This window comes from Panthera onca, chromosome C1 (genome assembly GCF_046562875.1).
Source record: "Panthera onca isolate mPanOnc1 chromosome C1, mPanOnc1 haplotype 2, whole genome shotgun sequence".
Taxonomy (NCBI): Eukaryota; Metazoa; Chordata; class Mammalia; order Carnivora; family Felidae; genus Panthera; species Panthera onca.
In genome coordinates, this window is record NC_138346.1 from 11,581,496 (window position 1) to 11,602,870 (window position 21,375).

Genomic DNA, 21,375 nt, shown 5'->3' on the forward strand with positions numbered 1-21,375 from the left:
CAGACGCTCTACCATGCACCATTTCCAGCATTCTGGATATAATCCAAAATCACTAGATATACACAGAAACAGCAAAGTGTGACCCACAGTCAAAAGAAAAAGCAACCAGTAGTGACACACCTGATGTGACAAAGACTTTGGAATTGGTAGATAATGATTTAAAGCAACTTGTATCCCCGTGTGCAAGAGCTTATGATGAATAAAACTATGAAATCTCAGCAAAGGGAACAATTACAGAAAAGAATCAAATGTAAATCCTAGAACTGGAAAAGTATCTAAAGAAAAAATGGTCAAAATGTTAAAATAATTTTGATGAAGACAAATTCACAGATTAATGAAGCTTAGCAAACGCCAGGAAGGATAAACACACACACACACACACACACACGCTCGTGAAACACACATGTGTATATCATAGTTATATCTAGAAAAAAAAGAGCTTCAAGATGGCCTATTGCCATAGAGCAACAACAATATAAAGATCAGATAATGCTCTTTTCAAAGAAGAAGAAAGTATTACCAGAGAGAGAGAGAGACTGTATATGACAGAATGTCACCTTTGTGAGGAGGACATAGTAATAATAAATATTGGCCCCTAACAAGTTTCAAAATAAATAAAGCAAACAATAAAACAGGGAAAAATATACAAATCCACAATCATTTGTTAAGTGCTCTAACTGATAAATTACCTACACGAAATCAGTAAAGCAGACCTGTAAGATCTGAACAGCACTATCAATCACAACCTATAACTGACATTTATAGGACACTATACCCAATAACTTCAGAAATACATTCTTTTCAAGTGCACATAGCACGTTCACCAAGAGAGACCATGTGCTGGACATAGAACAGGACTCAAAAAATAAGAAAGGGTTGAGAAAACATATAGAGAATGTTCACTGACAAAACAGAATTAGAAATTGATTATACAGTAAGAGATCTAGAAAAACTCCAAATATGTGGAAATTAATCATTTCTATATAATCCATGGATCAAAGAAGAAATCATACGGGAAACTAGAAAACATTTTAAACTGAATGATAAAATACAACGTATCAAAATTTGTGCAAAGCAGTTAAAACAGAGGTTAGAGAGAAATTTACTGCTTTAAAAGATTAGAAAAGAAAGCTCTCCAATCAGTGATCTTAGGTTCTATCTTAAGCAAAGAAAGAGCAAATAACCCAGAGTAAATAGAAGAAAAAACAAAGCCCAAAATTATAGAAGCTAGTAAACACATTTAAAAGAAGGCTCTCATTAACTTTGTCAATAAATATGACAACTTAGGCAAATTCCTTGAAAAATACAATTCATCAAAACGGGTACAAGAAACAGATAATCTTAATAACCAGTGATCACTTTCACTCTCTGCCCCAGTGACATTCAGATCCCAGTGTTCCTCTTTCTGTCCTTCTAAAGAGCCCAGTCATCTCAACTAAAGCAGCTGGCCAAAGATGACTGAGTCATCAACTCCCACATAAGATTCTAACACTTGGTAGCAGAAGCTGCCAACAGGGGAAGGGGGTCTCCATGTCAAACAACAGTACATCACCAAGTGGGACTTTTAAAAACAGGCAACAGGCCAAATCTGGCTGGCGCGGGGAGTGAAGGGGGCGGGCGGGGAGCAGGTACACAGTTTGCCAACTCCTGATATACAATATGGAGAGGAATCTTCAAAGAAAAGGGAAATTGGAGGACTTGCACTCCCTGACCTCAAGACTGACTTCAAGACGGTATGCTACTGGCATAAAGGGCAATGAATGAATGAATGAAACTGAACAAAGAGCCCTGAAACATACTCGTACTTACATGGTCATTTCATATTTGACAAAGGTTCCAAAGTAATCCATTGAGGAAAGTGTTTTTACCAAATGGAGCTGGAACAACTGTATATATTCACAGAAAAATACGAACCTCAACCTCCAGCACACCATATACTAAAATTAATTTGAGACTGATCATAGATGTAGATGTAAAAGCTAAAGCTTTCAAAGCTTCTAAAATAAAATGAGATTATGATGATGACAGTAGGCAGAGATTTCTTTAGAGCCGAGAAAGAAGAAACTATAAAACTAAAAACTGATAAAATTCATCAAAAAGACAAATTTTGGCTTGTCAAAAAAAAAAAAACACTAAGAAAATAAATGAGAAAGCCACAGACTGAAAGAAAATACTCACTAAACCAGTCTTACGAAGAAAAATGAACAAATTCTGATATATTCATAGAACAGTCGTAGGTAATAAAAAAGGAACAAACTACATGTAGCCACATGCACAACTCTCACAAGAAGTCTTATGCAAAAAGCACACTTTATTAAATACAAACAAAAATCAAAACAGTGGTTGCCTCTGGAGAGGGGAGACATTAAGTAAGAAGAAATGTCAATGTGCTTTATCTTTGCAGAGCTTTGGGTTACCAAAGGGGATGCATTTATCAAAACTCTTCCCAAGGTAAGATTGTTACATTTCCATCTATGTCAATTATACTTCAATTTTTAACAAATATTGAATTCCAATTAACGATCTCCTGAGGATTTAAGGGGTGATGTGAACTAATGTTTGCGGCTTACTTTGAAACGTAAGAAACGTTAAGTGGAATTAACTAATGGATGGATACACAGACATGTGTGAAAGCAAACACAGCACAATGTTTACCATACCTGCACAATTTTTCAACTTTTATGTATATTTGAATGTTTCATAATAAAAAGTTGGGGGGGGGGGGGCGCCTGGGTGGCTTAGTCGGTTAAACGTCCGACTTCGGCTCAGGTCATGATCTCACAGCCTGTGAGTTCAAGCCCCGCGTTGGGCTCTATGCTGACAGCTCAGAGTTTGGATCCCGCTTCGGATTGTGTGTCTCCCTCTCTCTCTGTTCCTCCCCCACTCGTACTCTGTCTCACTGTCTCTCTCTCAAAAACAAACAAACAAACAAACAAACAAATAAAGTTGGGAGGTGGAGGGGGCAGAAGACAGGCAGATCTGGCCATTGTGCCATGGCTTTGAGACGATGCTGCCAGGGGCATCCATGAAAAGGGGTTCTGAGAGACAGTGCAGCATGTAGGTCAACCTGCAAGCCACTCACACTACCAGAGACCCCCCTCGCCTGCAGTGAGACCTACAGCAGCAGCTGCAACAGAAGGTAACTGCTCACCACCACCCCATCCTTGCAAAGATCCCAGAATCACAGACTGGTATGAGGTTTTCCTTGGGGAGCTGGTGGAGCCCATGGTCCAGTAGAAGACTGACAAGACATCATCTAAATCTCTAAGAAGTTCTTGCTGGGTGTGGCCTTTGCTTAGTCCTACCCAAAGCTGATACTGCCTGTGCAGGATGACTTTAATTTCCGGAAACAGAACCAAGAACTCTTCGATGTCATCACCAATTCCTCAAAAATCTATGGGCCCAGAGCCTGTCTCAACTTTCTTCTTACCAGTTCATAAAGCACCCCACAACCAGACGGCATCCTCTGTTGCCAAGATGAATGCCAGGTGCTGTCCTAGAAGCCAAGCAGACTTCCTGCTCTGGTAAGACTCAACATCAATCGTGAGGAGCCTGAGTAGCAGCTGATGCTGAAGCACAAGAGACACAGGTGGAGGACTAGAACTCAGATGTGCACCACAGGGCACTTGTGCAGCATGTCTGACTGCTAGGTCTAAAGTCATCTGAGCTGTTACGCTTCCCAGGGACTTAAGGTGGCCAGGACTCACCCCGGATTACAGGGCATCCAGCCCCAATGATCTGAAGCCCCAACTCTCCTGATGCAAACCTGGCTCTATCCCACAATCCAAGCGATACAGTCCAAGAAGTTGCCTGGTAAGACTGTGATCATCTAGCTTCTGACCGTTTATCAGCAGGTTCAGTTTCAAAACCCATATTAACCACTCACAGCAAGTAAGTGGAGCTTACTTGCATCTTGATTCAAACAAACCATTAAGGAAAAGAAATGAAACTTAGGAAATGAAAGAAAACTGAACATTGCTAACTAGATTAATGCTAATTTTTATGGACATGAAAATCGTATTGCGATTATGTATTTTTTAAAGTCCTTGTTTTTCAGAGATAACATTAGTTGATGAATTTACAGATAAAATTATATGTCTTAGATTTGCTTCAAAAAATAAAGTGGGCATGGTGCCTGGATGGCTCAGTCGGTTAAGCGTTCGACTCTAGGTTTTGCCTCAGGTCATGATCTCATGGCTTTGTGGGTTCGAGCTCCACACTGGGCTTTGCACGGACAGTGTGGAGCCTGCTTGGCATTCGCTCTCTCTTTCTCTCCCTCTCTCTGCGCCTCCCACACTCACAATGTCTCTCTCAAAATAAATACACTTAAAATATCTATATAGTTATGTATAAAGAAGGGACAAGAAGACCATGAATGGGTGGAAGTTTGTTCTATTATTCCATGTGCTTGTATAGATATATGAATATCTCCATAAGAAGTTGTTTTAAAAGGAACAAAAAAGACTGACAATTTCTATTTTCAATTAGATCCAAGTTTTTAAAATGGTAACTAACAGGAAAAAAGAAACAAAATAGCTGAGAGGTGAGAGGAAGCTATAATGGCTGAGGCAAATAAGCTCGAAGGAAGTAAATAACGTGACCTGAGATACCGGTGCAAAAGAAAAAGTTAAAGGCTCAGAGCATTAGTTACAAACTAGCACCTAGCTCCTTCTACAATAATCTGGGTTTTCAGTCACCATTCAAAAAGACCATGCTACAGTATGTTCACATCAAAGGCACAAAACAGGTACTTCTCACAGATTACAAAGGAAAATGAAACTCAGGGAAAAGTAGTTTGCCCAAAGTGACAAGACCACAAATTATTTTGAGTCTTAGTCTGGAGCCTTTAGCTGCTATAGTGGTTTTCTCAAATGGTAGCCTGTAGCCCTCAGCTTCAGAATCACAATGGGGTTCTGGCTAAAAATGCAAACGGACACCCCTTCACCTCACCATACTCACCATACATTCACAGTCAGAATCTCTGGAGAGTTCTCTCTCTCTCTCTCTCTCTCTCTCTCTCTCTCACACACACACACACACACACACACACACACACTAAATAAATAAATAAATAAACATTAAAAAATTTTAACAACTACTAAAAGTAACTTGGATGAAATTCACATGGATCCAAAGTCTCAAACTCCCTTGGATATATATTCTTGTACACTCTCACTGCTATAAGTGTAATGAAAAAGTATGTAAGATACGATATAGAAATGTCTACAATGTTTTGAGGATAGTAAAACCAATACAGAAGAAACTATGAAATAAAAAAAAAAAAAAAAAATATATATATATATATATATATATATATATATATATATATATATATATTGCAATATCTTAGAGTGAATGCCATGGTGTGTGTGTGTGTATATATATATGTACGTATACACATATATATATACACATATGCACACACATACATATAAATATAAATTAAATATAAATATACATTTTTTTTTTTTTTTGAAGTATGAGTGGCGGGTTTATACAGTCCCTGTCAGCTACAATACTCCTGGAAGACTTCATAGGAGAGTAAAAATTTGATAGGGCTTAAAAAAAGATTCACAATAAATGCAACATCATGAGCAAAATGGCAAGAAAACTGGAATACGGACAGCATATACGGAAAACAAAACAGAGATCACTACAGTTTAAACATTTCTGCTGGAAACGAAGCAAGAAAAAGATTAACTAGGAAGGTTATAAAAGGATTTACACTGAGAACTGAAAACTCTGGAATGCCACAGACCAGGGGTCTTCAACCAACCACCTGCAGATCAAATTGGGCCACTGGCCTGTTCTTGTACTGCCCCTGCTCTAACAATGGTTTTTACAGCTGTTTAAAGGATTATTTTAAAAACACCCTATTCAAACAAGGATATGTAACAGAGACTGTATGTAGGTGGCCCACAAAGCCTACAATATTTACTGGTCCTTTACAGAAACAGTTTGCCAACCTTGCTAAAAGCAACAAGGTAATTCTAGATCCTGGAGTACTGAGTTAGTAACTTAGCTCTACTCAATCATGACATTTAATATGCTGTTATTAAAATCACAGCCAATTTTTGCTACTATTTAAGATCAGCATAAAAATTCAAATGTCCCAAGAATTTAAATACATAACCCAAACATTAATGTAAATGCCACTTTTGTACATTATGAAAACTAAAAAAATCCCTCTAATAAGGAACAAAAATACATATTGATAATCCTTCCCTTGTAACTTCTACTACCTTAGACTCTGATTCAATAAACATCTGAATACCTACATTATTCAACAAGAACTACACTCGGAACTTTCGCAGATTGCTCAAGTTCAAAGTATTTTAGCCTTTCTATATAAAGATTTTACTGTCACTATTTTACAGTTGGTAGAAATGGAGTCTCAGAGGCATCCTGTCCAATGTTCTCAGCCTGCCGAGTCCAAAGCCCATTCTTTCTGCACAAGACCACTGCACTTCAAGAAGTATTTAACAAATCCAGCTCAAATTTTATCTATTTCCCTAGAGAGTTACAGTTTGGGTTAAGACTGCTTAGCGTTTACCAAAACTTTAAAGAAATGACTACAACACTTTGAAACGACATGGTATCTTCACACACTGATTCACGATTCATTCAAAAGTTCACGGTCTTTACTCTGATAATGTCCCATAAACTCTTTCTGATATTGGCTTTCCACTTTTCAGAGTCCATGAGTCTGTGTGGAGAATCACCATCACTTATTTAGTTTACAGGACACGAGGTGTCCTGTTTAACCCCATAGTAGACTTGAGTACACACAACATATCGTAAAATGATAACTGGATATTCCAGAAAAACTGTCTGAGCATGTGAATTTGGAATTTAAATTTTTTTTAGACACAAAAATGTTTTTTGTGTGTGACAGTGTTTGTTTCCTGTTATAAATGGCCCCAATCTCTCCCTCCCAAAGATGCAATTTAATTGCCCAAAAACTCTCAATAGCTTATCTCATAAACTAAGGTCTATTTAATCCTAAGTATAACGTCCTGAAAAATCCTCATCTCCACACTCCCAAAGCATCTACAACTCCCACTGAAGCCCTCTCGGTCCTAAACCAAAGTGGAATTGGCAAAAAATGATTTTTGTTGTCGGTCTCCCCCCACTAAACTCCAAGCTTTACATGAGGGCAAGTCCTGTCTGCTTTTGCTTGGCACTCTATCTCTAGCACCCAGGGACAGTCCTTGGTACACAGCAGGTGATTAATAAATCTCTCTTAAAAATGAAAAATGAATCCATCATAAATGTGAACAGAGAGAAAAGAGCACCTTACTTTATGGGCCAATTGTTTTAGAAAGTTTTTTTTTTTTTTTTTTTTTTTAAAGCAGTAGTTTGTTTTGGGGGTTATTTTTATAATCTAGCATAAAAATAATCAAATATTGTCCATTAAAGGATTTTATTTCTACATGTAGACTGTATGTGCCTATGGGGCATCAATAGTGACTCTTTTATTCTCAAGCCTAAAACAAAATTAAGGAGAGTTAATTTGCTCCTAGAAAAGAAAAACTGATGTTTCAAAATAAAATTACTAATACATTTTCTTTTTATTGAATTTCTAGAGCACTGATCACCAGCCCTGCTTCCATTAACTTTGATAATCAGGATTTAACCCAGTAGTGAAATTCCCTCAGCTAGCGGACCATAAATTACCCACAATATCACAAAAGAGGATATATGGAGGAAACAACAAAAGATTTTTTTTTAAGTTAACATCATGATAGAAAAGTGCTACTAGGTAAATACAGTATATAGAAATTTTTTGTAAAACATTTTACTTCTGAAAAAAATGTCAAAAGTATTTCTGCAAATAATAAATACAAAGTGCTTTGCTGAAAAATATTGTACTAACATCTGGCACATTATGTTCTATAAGATAATAGCGTACACATCTGCTCCACAGGAGTCTGAGAACACTAAAGTAACGTTCAAGTACTTCGTAAACCACATCCGTAGAAGCTAATGATATAATGTAATAAATATTAAGCATGTCCTTGATACACATTTATAAACGGTAATAACAGTATTTGCTTACCACAGCTCGCAGACCAAGACAGATGAACTTTATTAATCACTCAAATACCGTAAGTGGTGCTGCCATCAGTTCTGTGATTTTCCAAAACCACTGAACAATTCTTAACACGGTTCTGAATGAAAAGCGAAATCTTCCCTAGAGATGCACATGTGTTAGGCCACTGCGCTGATGGTGAATAAAACGGATTCCCTGAATCCGTGCCCTTTGCCCTGTAACTTGGCGGTCCCCTCCTACTCTTTATCCTGAATTTGGCAGCATGACTTCCTTTGGCAAGCTGTTCACAACTGTAATGCAAGCATTACAACAGATTGAAGTTATACACTCAGATGACTGTAAACAGATTTTCCCACATAGAAATGTCTGGAGGAACACTGAAAGCATGTGCAATGTAGGTGAATTCTGTTCAACACACGGGTTGCTGAGTCATTCAGCAACCACCGCGCTTACCTGGGTGAGCCTGCACCTTCCAATCAGGACCAGCTAACTGACCCTCAGAACACCAACTCCGGGAGGGAGGAGACCCCAGGACCGCTGCCAGTCAATATACTCTCTTTTAACTGATGAAACACTCATCCTCAGGTATGACCCCTTCATGCACGTTACGTAAGACGGGCAGGGCCTTTTTAATCCAAAATATATGTGATTGAGGATGGTCCTCAAACACAGTGACACACAGCTGGAATACGGCAACATGTTTTAAACTGAAAAATTAACATTTGCATGCTTTCTCTACGCATGTTAAACTTAATATTTAAATGTTTACATAAGATAAAGTGATAATAAAGCACCTGCGCTTGGAAGTCTATCAAGTTTTTGCTAGGCTGTGCTGACCATCCTGCACTCTATAATATCAATCCTTACCTTCTAAGTAAGCACCTCGTAAGTTTTTAAGAACACAGATACTGTTAATATTAGTAAGAATTAAATATACCTAGCCCAAGACTTTGATTCTAAGATGTTCTTAGGGACACAAGAAACTATGTGTGTCTTCCTTAACAAGTATTTAAAAGGTTGGTATATTTTCTAACAGTACGAACTATAGTAAATTTCCCTTTCTCTTTGTGCAATGTGTTTGCTCTGCCTTCAATATCTTTTCCTGTGACAGGGCGCCTGGTTTGCTCAATCAAAAGGGCATGCAACTTCTGATCTTAGAGTCGTAAGTTCAAGCCCCACATCGGGTGTCAAGATCACTTAAAAATAAAGAAAGAAATAAACTTAAAAACGAACACATCTCTTTTCCTGCCAGCTCAGGTCCTAAATGTTTTACCTCTATGAGATCTTCCCAATTCTTTCCTTTTCACCCACAGTTTGAATCTGTCCTTCCAGATTATTTCTGATACTTCTTATTCTTGTCATTAGTTATCTAACATATGCTATAACTGTTACATATCTGCCTCCCCAACTACACTGTAAACTCTATGTCAGCTAAGCCTCTGAGACACACCCATAACTGCACCCACAGCACCTCGCACACCCACAGCACCTCGCACAGTGACTGCCCTGGCAAGGGCTTTAAGTGGCCTATCAGTCTGCATGGCTCTTTTTGGGATTTAAAATCCATGAACCCATTCCAGTCATCTCTAATATTCATATTTTGTTTCTACTTTTTTCTTCAAATTTTAACATTCTTTTTTTTTTTTTTTGAGACAGAGAGGGTCAGATTGTGAGTGGGGGAGGGGCAGAGAGAGAGGGAGACACAGAATCCAAAGCAGGCTCTGAGCTGTACGCACAGAGCCTGACGTGGGGCTCAAACTCACGAACCGCGAGATCATGACCTGAGCCGAAGTCGGACGCTTAACCGACTGAACCACCCAGGCATCCCTGTTTCCACTTTTTGATATGAGTTGCCTAAAATTGTTTCCTTGCCTATATTCTAAATTTATTTTGATGTCCACCTTAAAAACTGCCATATTCAACAACATGGGTGAACTTTGAGGACACTATGCTAAGTGAAATAAGCCAGTCACAGAAGGACAAATACCGTATGATTCCACTCACATGAGGCATCTAAAACAGTCAAACTCACTGAAGAAAAAAGCAGAATGGCAGTTGACAGGAGCTGGGAAGGGAAATGGGGAGCTGCTATTCAGTGGGTATAAAGTTCATTCAAACAAGATGAGTAAGTTCCAGAGATCTAATGTACAACACTATGCCTACAGGTAAGAATACTGTATTGACACTTAAAATTGTTTTCAGAGAGGAGATCTTATGTTGAGTGTTCTTATCACAATCAATCTTGTATCTTGAGGCCGATCTTCACCTAACCTTAGCTACTTACTGACAGGTGCAGATGTTTTTACCTAGCCTCTCCAATAGACTGTCACCTTTTTAGTTCTATTTCTCTGACTTTACCTATGATCATTAGATTTTTCATCTAAGAACAATATTTTATTTCTGACTCCCTATTTCAGATATCCAAAATTTTCCATACTAGGCCAACATTCTAAGAGTGTAATTAAAAGTTTGCACTGCTAGTTTAATCCCAAACTTTATATAAACAATTCAAATTATATTTTAATCAGTAAATATATTATTCTATACTGTCATTACAAATCTTCTGCCCTTTCTCCTAGCTTTAGATTTTCCCACGTCAGTCTGAAACTTGATTCCACAAAATAATTTTTTATCAGCAAAATTTGGGAGACTTCAAAGTGTGCTCACTTCTCTAAATCATGCGTTTAAAAATATCTCATAATCTTGAATTTATACCTCTTTGCTGTTTTAGAGCCAAAATCAGATGTGCGAAACAAGTAGGCAAGCCAGTTTAAGATATTACTTGCTTAAAGAAGAAAGAGAGGCAAGTAAAAATGCCTACATATATTCTGAGGGTGAACAATTAAAATGAATAAAATACTAAAACAACTTTTTTCTTTCTCTTATATCAAAAATATGCAAACAGAATAGTATAACTAAAGTAATTATTTCCTTTCCTTGAAGTAATGAAATAATTTTTTGGGTCAATTTTATAGTTTTTTCAATGCCAGATCACCACTTTCATGAACACATGGTAAAAAACATAGAACTAAAAACGAGCAAGCAAACAAAACAGAATGGCATTGCTGCAAGCCCATTAAAACAGAGTTAGAATGAAACAGCTCCTCTCCAAGTTCTTCTTGGGCTCCCCTTCATGCTGGGCTCTCCCCCAGCACTGCCAGCCTCCTCCCTACTGAGCACCTGCTCAACACAAAGTTCAGCATATAATAAAAAGGTAGGAGGGGACCTTAAGCAAAAGCTGATTACACAATGGCCTAACAAAAGTTTATTCTTTTGGTCTTTTAAAGTACACACTAACAATTACTCCCATACTAGATGTCTTCCAAAAATGGCTTTTACATTCAACACTGATGAACTTTAGATACGTGTTTCACCTCAGGATAAAGGCATTTTTGCATAGATATTAATTCTAAGTACATTACTAAATGAGTACATTCTAGGTATCTAAATATAGAACACAAAAATAACTTTTTAAACAGTGAAATCCACCATCTTTTATTTTTTAATGTTTGTTTATTTTGGAGAGAAAGAGAGCGAGCGAGCACGGGGGACGGTCAGAGAGAGAGGGGAACAAATAATCTGAAGCAGGGTGTCTGCTGACAGCAGAGCCCGATGCAGGGCTCAAACTCACGAACCCTGAGATCATGACCTGAGCCGAAGGCTGACACCTAACCGACAAGAACCCCTCAGGCACCCCTCCACAGTGAAATCACCATTCTAAACAACTTATCACACCTTATTAAAACGACTGCCAACAAGAAAGTTAAAAATTGTAAAAACACTTACTTCATTTCCATGTTTCTGCAGAAATTCAATTTCCTGTTGTGTGAATGTTGTCATGGAGATAGATTTCACCCTGTGTGGTGGATTTAACCCTCTCCTAAAAGATAAAATATTTTACAAATTTACTAGATCTTAAAAATTACACATCAAAGTAAAACATTTTTAATTAGCGCATTTAAACGTACAACAGTTCACTCCATAAACTAAAAGTATTTAAAAACTATTTTATTATTAATCTCCACAATAGATATGTCAAGATAAGTCAGATTCACACTAAATAATATATTTAAAGATAAATTCGGGTAACTATCTAGTTAGGAATACATAGTACCTGTAATACATGAGCTTCTTGGAAATACAAATGTTGCTTTAGTGTGTTTCTAATGGAAGGACAGGACTACGTAAGAGCTCTATGGTAAAGAATTCAAAAAGCAATTAATCATTTAAGTATTTTCACATTTCCTAAGAAAATGACAATGGTTTGTTAGAGGTCTGGAGCTATACAAATATTCTAATCAAATAGCTGCTACCTTTAAGCTTGAGGCTGATTTGAAAACTGAAAACTAACCCAAGAAAACTGGAAATGATTAACCTGTAAGAATGAAGTCCCACCTTTCCCATCAATTCAAACAAAAATTTATAATAAAAGGATATTTTCAATCATCTCAGAAGGCAGTAAGCATTCAAGACGAAACCGAAGAGACATAAAGGGACTCAAGAAATGCCTGGACTCGAGATTAAAAATGCCTGTTAAGTTTGTTTACAACTTTAAAGTCTTTTCTGTATAGGTGGCCTTAAAAGGACTTTATCTCTGCGCTTCTTGATGTTTACAATGCACATAAAAAACTGAATAGAAATGCACTCAAAGAAGAATAAAAACTATTTACATTTTGCCCAAAGTGACCTACTCAACCCACAAAAATAAGGGTTAAATAATCTATGCAAAGTAACAAGTAATCTATGCAAAGTTTCATCAAATTACGTTTGAGTCATGTCCTCTGGTAAAGGCCTCATTTGGAACCCAGGGTCTAGAGCAGATTATTAATATTTTTACATAATTTATCACAGTCATCTTGCAGACTCCTATGCTGAGAGATTTAAGAAAGATGTAAAATAATATATGAGCCAGAAGTCTTTCAAAAGTAACCTGGAAACATTCCGAATAATTAAATATTACACAATAACCCTACAAATTCACAATATTATAAGCCAAAACAATAAGGAACTCAGAACTAACAGACGCTCCTCAATTTTCACATCCTGCTCCTTCTCGCTCCCTGACAGAACAGTCAGAGATAGATGGCACATCTTTCAAATCATGCTTTGAATTATGACAGAGCACTTTAGGTTTCATGTTTTGAAGTTTTTTTTTTCAACGTTTTTTTTTTTTTTTTTTTTTTTTTTTTTATTTTGGGACAGAGAGAGACAGAGCATGAACGGGGAAGGGTCAGAGAGAGAGGGAGACACAGAATCGGAAACAGGCTCCAGGCTCCAAGCCATCAGCCCAGAGCCTGACGCGGGGCTCGAACTCACGGACCGCGAGATCGTGACCTGGCTGAAGTCGGACGCTTAACCGACTGCGCCACCCAGGCGCCCCTCATGTTTTGAAGTTTTAAACTAATTCGTTTACTTCTAGCTCTTGGTTAAGTCATAAGATACAGAAATAAGGACTGCACAGTAGGAGAAATTGAACACAGCAATTTCATCCTTGTAAAACTTTCAAACTTAACTAATGAAGAAACAACTACAGTATGAATTAGTTTCAAGTAAATTTGTAATCACAAATTAAGGGTTTAAAAACATCTCCTAAATTTCCAAAAGTGAAAATGTAGGAAACTCATTATTCATATAAAGCAATACACTTTGTTTTCCGATTCATCTGTATTATGAGAACAAGACTAGATTCACCATTTTCAGGGAAGCATATTAACTTATGATGTGTATTTACATCCCACCTTGTTCAAAATAATTTAAGAACAAATTAACCTACTGTTCTCTTAAGTTCCACAACTCCTTCCCTCTCACTTAGCAACTTGGTCTCCCCTTATTTGCTAATACCTCCGTCCTTGTTCCAGTCAACCCTTCACCTTTCCACCTCCCTTACAGTATCCTTTTTAAAAAAGGAAAAGGCAAAGGAATAATTTCCTAATGAGGAAGTGTCAAACACTGCTTACCAGGGGGTATGCTTTGGATAAGAAAATTTTCAAGCAAAGAATTATACTCCTGTATTTCTCAACTCATTAAATGAGGAAACCCCTGATTCTTTTCTCTTTCTAAAACTCGTTTTTAGTTCTATTTTACAGACGTAATCTCATGACAGTACAGTGTATAGCTAGTTCATTCCCAGATCTCACGACCCTATGGCTATCACAAGGTCGGTTTATGCATGAAGGCGGCATTCATTTTACTTAAATAAGTGACAAAATTTTCAACTTATGAAACAAATACAACCACAATGAACTCATAACCAAACTATGAAAGGACATTTTTTTTCTACTTAACAACATTTACTCTAGGACTTCCTTAAGTGAGCTGACTCAGTGCATTTAAAATAGGAGTCAATTTGCACAACTAGAAGATACAATTTTGCAAGGCCACAAGGATTACATAAATTGAGTAGCTCCAAGGAAATTTTACATGTGTTCATGTTGATTTCTCTAATTGCTCTTTTATATTCCATTGACTCAGGCAGATTAACTATAGTCTCAATGCAAGGATATACAATGATTTTCCCCTTTTGGCCTCCAAAAGCTTTGTATAGATATTAAAGGCTTATAAAATAGTTTGGTTAGCGGTGCCTAGGTGGCTGAGGCAGTTAAGCGTCTGACATGGGCTCAAGTCGTAATCTCGCGGTTCATGAGTTCAAGCTCCGCGAGGGGTTCTGTGCTGACAGCTCAGAACCTGGAGCCTACTTCAGATTCTGTGTCTTCCTCCCTCTCTGACCCACCTCCACTTACACTCTGTCTCTCTTTCTCTCAAAAAAAAAAAAAAAAAAAAAAAGAATAAACATTAAAAACAATTTTTTTTAATGTAATAGTTTGTTTAAAAAGGTGATTAAGTCCAAAATGAAAATAGGTGGTCTCATACACTATGGTAGGATAAATTCACCAATTTGTTAGCAAGAACCTCATTCACACCTTTTGACCCATAAGTACCCTTTAAGTATCTATTCTAAAGAAAGAATTTGAAACACAGCTAACTAATTACATACAAGATGTTCATCAAACATTATTCATAAGAAAACATCAGAAACACTACAATATCAAAGGGAAGTGGTTACATAAATGACAATAACACTAAACATTATTCATACTTAAGGTTGTTTTAATTTTTTAAGATGAAACTTACATAGTATTCTCAGCACTACATAAAATCTATCTACAAAGAAAACAGACAAACCAAATACCCCCAAATGTTAACAGTCCTTGCATATAAATGATAGGATGATTTTTTTTCTATTTATAATTTCCTATTCTCTCCAAGTTTTCCACGATGAATATGTATTATTCTATAATAGGGGGAAAAAAACAGCAAGAAATAATGAGAGAGTCCAACTGATTAGTAGCAGTAGTCAAAAAGTTTGGACTCTGAGTCCTTGCTGTATAGATGTGAATGCCAGTGCTTAAGAATTAGAGAAAGAAAATATGGGAAGGAGAAAACAGTGTTCCTAAGGCTTTCTTTCAGTTTTTCTAAAAAAAAGAAAAAAGAAAAAAGAAAAAGAGCCTGGAAAGCCTTTCCTCCCAAATGTACCACCAGCATTAACACCTTATCTTCACTTTATTTCTCTAAGTCCAGGTTTTCTCGACTTTCGCACTATTGACATTTGGGGCCAGGTAACTATTGTGAGGGGGCTGTTCTGTGCATCGTAGGATTGCAGCATCTCCAACCTCTACCCACTGAATATCAGTACATCCTCAAACCACAAGGGACAATGAAAAATGTTTCCAGACATTGCCAAAACTCCCCTAATGCACAAAATGCCTCCAGTTGAGAATCACTGCTCTACATATGCCAAATGTTAATTACCAAGCAAAAGAAATTACTGGAATTTCTTTGGATCTTTATTGAGTATCAATTTCTACAGGTTTAATCTTTTTTTTTTTTTTTAATGTTTATTTACTTCTGAGAGACAGAGACATGGCACGAGTGTGGGAGGAGCAGAGAGAGGGAGACACAATCTAAAGCAGGCTCCAGGCTCCAAGCTATCAGCACAGAGCCCGACGCGGGCCTTGAACTCACGAGCTGTGAGATCATGACCTAAGCCGAAGTTGGACGCTTAGCCGGCTGAGCCACCCAGGCACTCCTACAGGTTTAATCTTCCATAAGACATTCTCCCCCATATACAACAACAAAATTAAATCTTCCCTTAACATCATTATTTTCAGAAAAACATAAAATAGAAATGAATACTTTTTCCTATGAAGTGATAAGTAACAAAATAAATATAGCAGTTTAAAATTTGTATATTATATATTAAATTTAAATTAGAAAAGACTGTGGAAAGTATCCACCAAAAAAAATTTTAAAAACCAAAAAAATAAAAAACCAAAAAACCAAAAAACAACTTTATTATGTCAAGCATGCTGACAAAATTGGTGGTAAAATAAAAGTTAAATAAGGCACAGTGAAATTAATATTTATAAAGTACCTATACTGACACTTTGCATATTTAATCTCATCCAATTTCTACGTCTAATAGTATGGCAGACCGGATATTCTGAAAAGTCTCCTCTGCTAAAATATGATAGGTACTCTATAAGTTACAAAACAAAAACAAACAAAAAAACCCTGTTAACCTATTGTTGAGCATTCTAGAAAGGAAAGAAAATCTCTAAGAATTCCTTCCAAAAGGCAAAAAAAGGCAAAAAAAAAATTAAAAATTGAGCTGAAACCAGAAAAGTGACCCATGTCATACACAAAATGTAGTGTTGCTCAGAAGGCAAACACCAATCAACAAGAGCTATGGCCAGATGAGAGAGCTGAAACGGAGACAGACCTGTTAAACTCAAGACCCTGGAAGAGAAATAAAACTGTTTCCAGTTGTAGTATCCCAGGTTCCCAGCAGAAGAATATGCAAATCCTCTCAGGAGCAACGCACTTCCAATTTATACTATCGGTATTTGGAAATATTAAGCTCAATAAACTATGAGGTTACAATAAAAATCATCACACAACAAAACATACCACTAAGCTTGTCGGTAGAAACGACATGTTTATACCTACCTCTCCCGAAGACTTTAGATACTGGAGTGATCAAATACAAAACAGAAAATAAATACAGTACGTAAGAAACATCAAAATAAATAAAAGATGGCATAAAAATAAACAAGATATGTGTAGTTACCAGAATAACCAAGCAACTTAAAAGTCAGAACTTTTAGAAATGAAAAATTATAAATGTAGAAACTAAAAACTCAACAAAGCAGGTAGAGAGATGAGATACACCAAAGAATAAAACTGGTGAATTAGAAGACAGGAAACAAACCACCCAGAAAGCAGCACAGACATGCAGGGAGACAGAAAAAAAGACAAAAAGGAAAAAAAAGGGATACGAGGAGGTCTAACATATATAATCAATACTCTTAACTTTTGAAAGAGAACATCGAAAAAATAAGGAGAAGGGATATTACAAGAGATAATGGCCGAGATTTTTCAGATCCAATAAAAGGCATGCATCTACAGATATAGGAATTACAGTTCATCAGAAACAAGATAAATTAAATACACACTTAGAAACATTTTGTTTAAATTTCAAAAATAGAAAATCTTAAAAGCAGTCTGAAAGAAAAGATCAAGATAAAATCTGGCTGAAAGTAGACTTCTCAATGGAAACCAAAGACAACAAACATCTTTAAGTAGTGAGAAAAAATAAGTTGTGAACCCAGTAAAACTATCTCTGAAGTATAAGATCAAAATAATAATATTTACACATAAACAAAAACCAAGAGTTTACCCCCCAGGAGATTCTCACCGAAGAAATGCATATTGTATACACTTTAAGAAGAAGAATGACCCCAGGAAGATCCTGAGATGCAAAGATACTGGTAAACACGTAGGTAAATCTCAAAAAAAAACAAAAACAAAAACAAAAACAAAACAAAACCAAAAAACAAAAACCACACCTGATTTATGAGGTGGAACAGAGACAAATTTAACATCTCATCAACAATACCCCTTATGTGAGGGTACTTTGTATTTTCAAAGACCTTGTTAAGTTATTAGGGGAAGGTTAAAATTAACTCTAGAATGTCAGTATGGAGAACAAAATTTCAATGATGACCATAAAAGTACATGGAATTCACAGCTTCCCAAATAGTATAAAGGGAAAATTGGGGGCCCCTGGGTGGTTCAGTCAGTTGAGTGTCCGACACACGTTTTCTGCTCAGGTCATGATCCCACGGTCATAGGATCGAGCCCCACCTCAGGATCCACACTTAGCATGGAGCTCGCTTAAGACTCTCTCTCCCCCTGTCCCTCTCCCCAACTCGCACTGCCATTCTCTCTCTCAAAATAAATAAACATTTTTTTTTAAAAAAGGGAAAATCAAAAGAAAAACCATCATTTAAAAAAAAAAATTAAACATACACTTTCCAAATGACCTAGCAATCCCACTTTTATTTACCCAGCAATGGAATACTAACCAGCAATCAGGAGAAACGAACTACTGGAATATGTAACTACCTTGGATTAATCTTAAAGGTACGATGCTGAGTGACGAAGACAAGACAATCTGACAAAGTTATGTACTTATGATACAATTTACCTGACATTATTGGAAAGAAAAATCAGTGCTGGAGAACTACAGGCAGCTGGCAGGGGTTAGGAACAGAGAAGGGTTAAGAAGAGTCTTGGGGATGGTGGAACAGCCCCGTGTGCTGATTGTGGCAGTAGTGACAGGAATCTACCGTTACGTTAAGACACACCAAAAGCGTTAACTGTGATGTGCACTAACTTAAATAAAACACCATAGTCCTAATTCCATGTTACTCTTCACGGTAACCACAACTTTTACACTAATTAAAATAAATTTTTTCTCATTAGTGGACCTACCTTCTTCTCTACTTACCAAGTTTGGTCATTTAAATGAATGAAATCTGATCAAAACTGAATTATTTATCTAGTCACTTTAAAGGTGGATTTGTGAAAGCTGCTGCCACTTCCCTTTTTTGCTAAGCCCAGTCTAGCTGTCATGTGAGTTCAGTGTTTATAAAACATTTTACTGTAATGATATTAGTCATAACTACTGGATGAAAGTGTTGAGCAAGTAAGCCACATTATTTTTATAGTGCCAATATTGAAGTACCACCCATTGCAGATCCTAAAATACACATTTTAAGTCTCCAATTTAGTGCAAAAAAAAAGAATTAGGTAATGACTCATTTAATAACAGCAGTATTGATATTTTGAAAGCATGTTTGCCAGTTAATTGGTTTCAAGAAGTTCCAAAGTCACCTACTGGTGGAGCCCAATATGTTTTCACAGTATAATTAAGTCATATGCAGATCCCCAGGAGCTTTAGTTTTAACGACCACCACCCAGGTATGACTGTAACCAGATGGTGTGACTCATTCCGTATGTCCACCAGTATGCTGCTCTTAACTATGCCTCAAACAATCTTGCAAACTGCCATTTGTTCAACTCAAATAACAATGTGTGCTGGGTGAATAGGAACACTTACTCAGTTTTATTAATTGTTTTTCTCCCCCTGGGGGAAAAGCTGGTTAAAATATTTTAATAGCCTGTGGAAACTTATGCAGTTGCTAATATTGATCTAAAGTAATAAAGTTAATATGACATTTAGATCTATCCCAATCCTAGTTATGTAGTAAAAATATTACATATAAATAATGTTTCATATCAAAAAAAATTATACCTTTAAAATCTACAGCAGATGGAAGACAACTTTAACAGGTTATCAAGATTCTACAAACTGTGGATGCCAAGGCACTAACATGCACTGGATATTCCAAAACATTAGTCTATCCAGAACCCAACTTAAAAATGCTGAACACACACACACACACACACACACACACACACACGATGTAAACCACACCTGTTTTGTTTTTTTTTTTTTTTTACGGGGGGAGGGTTGAAAGTCACAAATACGGTCTGTAAAAGGTACTTGTAACACTTATGCAAAACATCTAAAAAAAATACTCAAGTAACAATTTAAACCTAATTAAGGTATCCAGTTAAAAGTGGACAAAACCCAAGAATATCTTCACAAACCTCTCCAAACCTCACTGAAATGAAAGCAAAGGAATAAAATGGTATTAACTCACAAAGAGACAGGAACAGAGAATAAAGGAGGCCAAAAGTATACGGTAGTTCTCTAATAACAGAATTTGGAAGATAAAAAGTGAATATAACAGCAGTAACTGACTTTGCAGAATCAAGAAAAGCAAAACAGAATCTCCTTCAGAGAGAAGCCAACTAGAAGCTCATTCCCACTACAGAACCCCTTAAAGATTCACAAAAGGAATCCCAGGCAGGCTGGCGGGGGTGGGGCTGGGGATTACATAGGGTCAAAAATAAACTCCCAGTTCCACTACAGCCACAAGACTACCCCTACCAGGCCCTAGGCAGAAGTCTGAAGGAAAATTTAATCTGCAGAGACTATCCAAATAGACTAAGGACTGTTATTAGGTACCATGCTAAAAACCAGGGACTTAACTGGGACTTTCTACAAACTGAATGATAGATTATGTGCCTCTAGTCTTCTTCCTCAACTTGGATCCTAGAAAAATGGCAGCCAGGCTCTTTTTCAGTCACCAACAACAATTTAGGAGAAAATACCTCTGAACTAAAAAAGCATGATTTCCAAACCAACGAGTCCAAAAGAATGGCTAAAATAATGAACAAAAGACCTAACCAAAATACTTCAATGTACGGTTCAGAACAGCAGGGATTAAAAAAAGAAGAAGAAAAGAGAAAAAAAGATCACATATACTCCCAAAGAGGGAGGGGGAAAATGGGACATGAAGAATCAGCAGGCTGCATCAGTCTACTGATGAATACGAAGAATACCATCAGACTTCCTAATTCCTAACATCAATACTGAGGATCTGAACAATTAAGCAATGCCTTAAAACTTCAAGGGTAAAGTATTTCCACCCTTATGAATGGGGACAAACGATTAATTTAAAAATGATGGCAGAATAAGACATTTACAGTCATACAGCTCTCAAAACTATCTCCCACTGATCTTTATCAGGAGGCTAATGAAGATGTGGGCTCCTGGAAAGAGAGGGTCTAACACAGGTTAAACATGAAAAAGAAATTTCCAAAATGAAGGCAGAAGAAAAGTCCCAGGATGACCACTGCATAGTAGGTCTAGAGAGAAGCATGACCAGGCCAGAAGATGACAGAAGTGCCCAGAAAAGATTTATCAATTAAAAAAAAAAAAGGTACCTGATGCGTCTGATCATATTGAAAGAAGTTTTATGCCTCAGCCAGAGATTATTTATCTGGGGATATATTAATGATACATACATGGAAAACAAATGAAGAGAACTAAACAATTACAAACTTCAGGG

At 36.9% G+C, this 21,375-nt stretch overlaps 1 protein-coding gene across 11 annotated transcripts in view; it reads right to left on the reverse strand.

Annotated features, from left to right (window-relative positions):
• AGFG1 (ArfGAP with FG repeats 1) overlaps positions 1-21,375 on the reverse strand; it is a 72,770-nt gene that overhangs the window by 42,585 nt on the left and 8,810 nt on the right. For 10 of the 11 annotated variants that reach the window (XM_060623979.2, XM_060623978.2, XM_060623976.2 and 7 more), the window contains exon 2: positions 11,840-11,933. In XM_060623979.2, the coding sequence (XP_060479962.1) occupies positions 11,840-11,933 (94 nt within the window). Of the gene's footprint in view, positions 1-11,839; positions 11,934-12,167; positions 12,270-21,375 lie in introns of those variants that run through there. The other variant, XM_060623977.2, reaches the window with a different exon arrangement.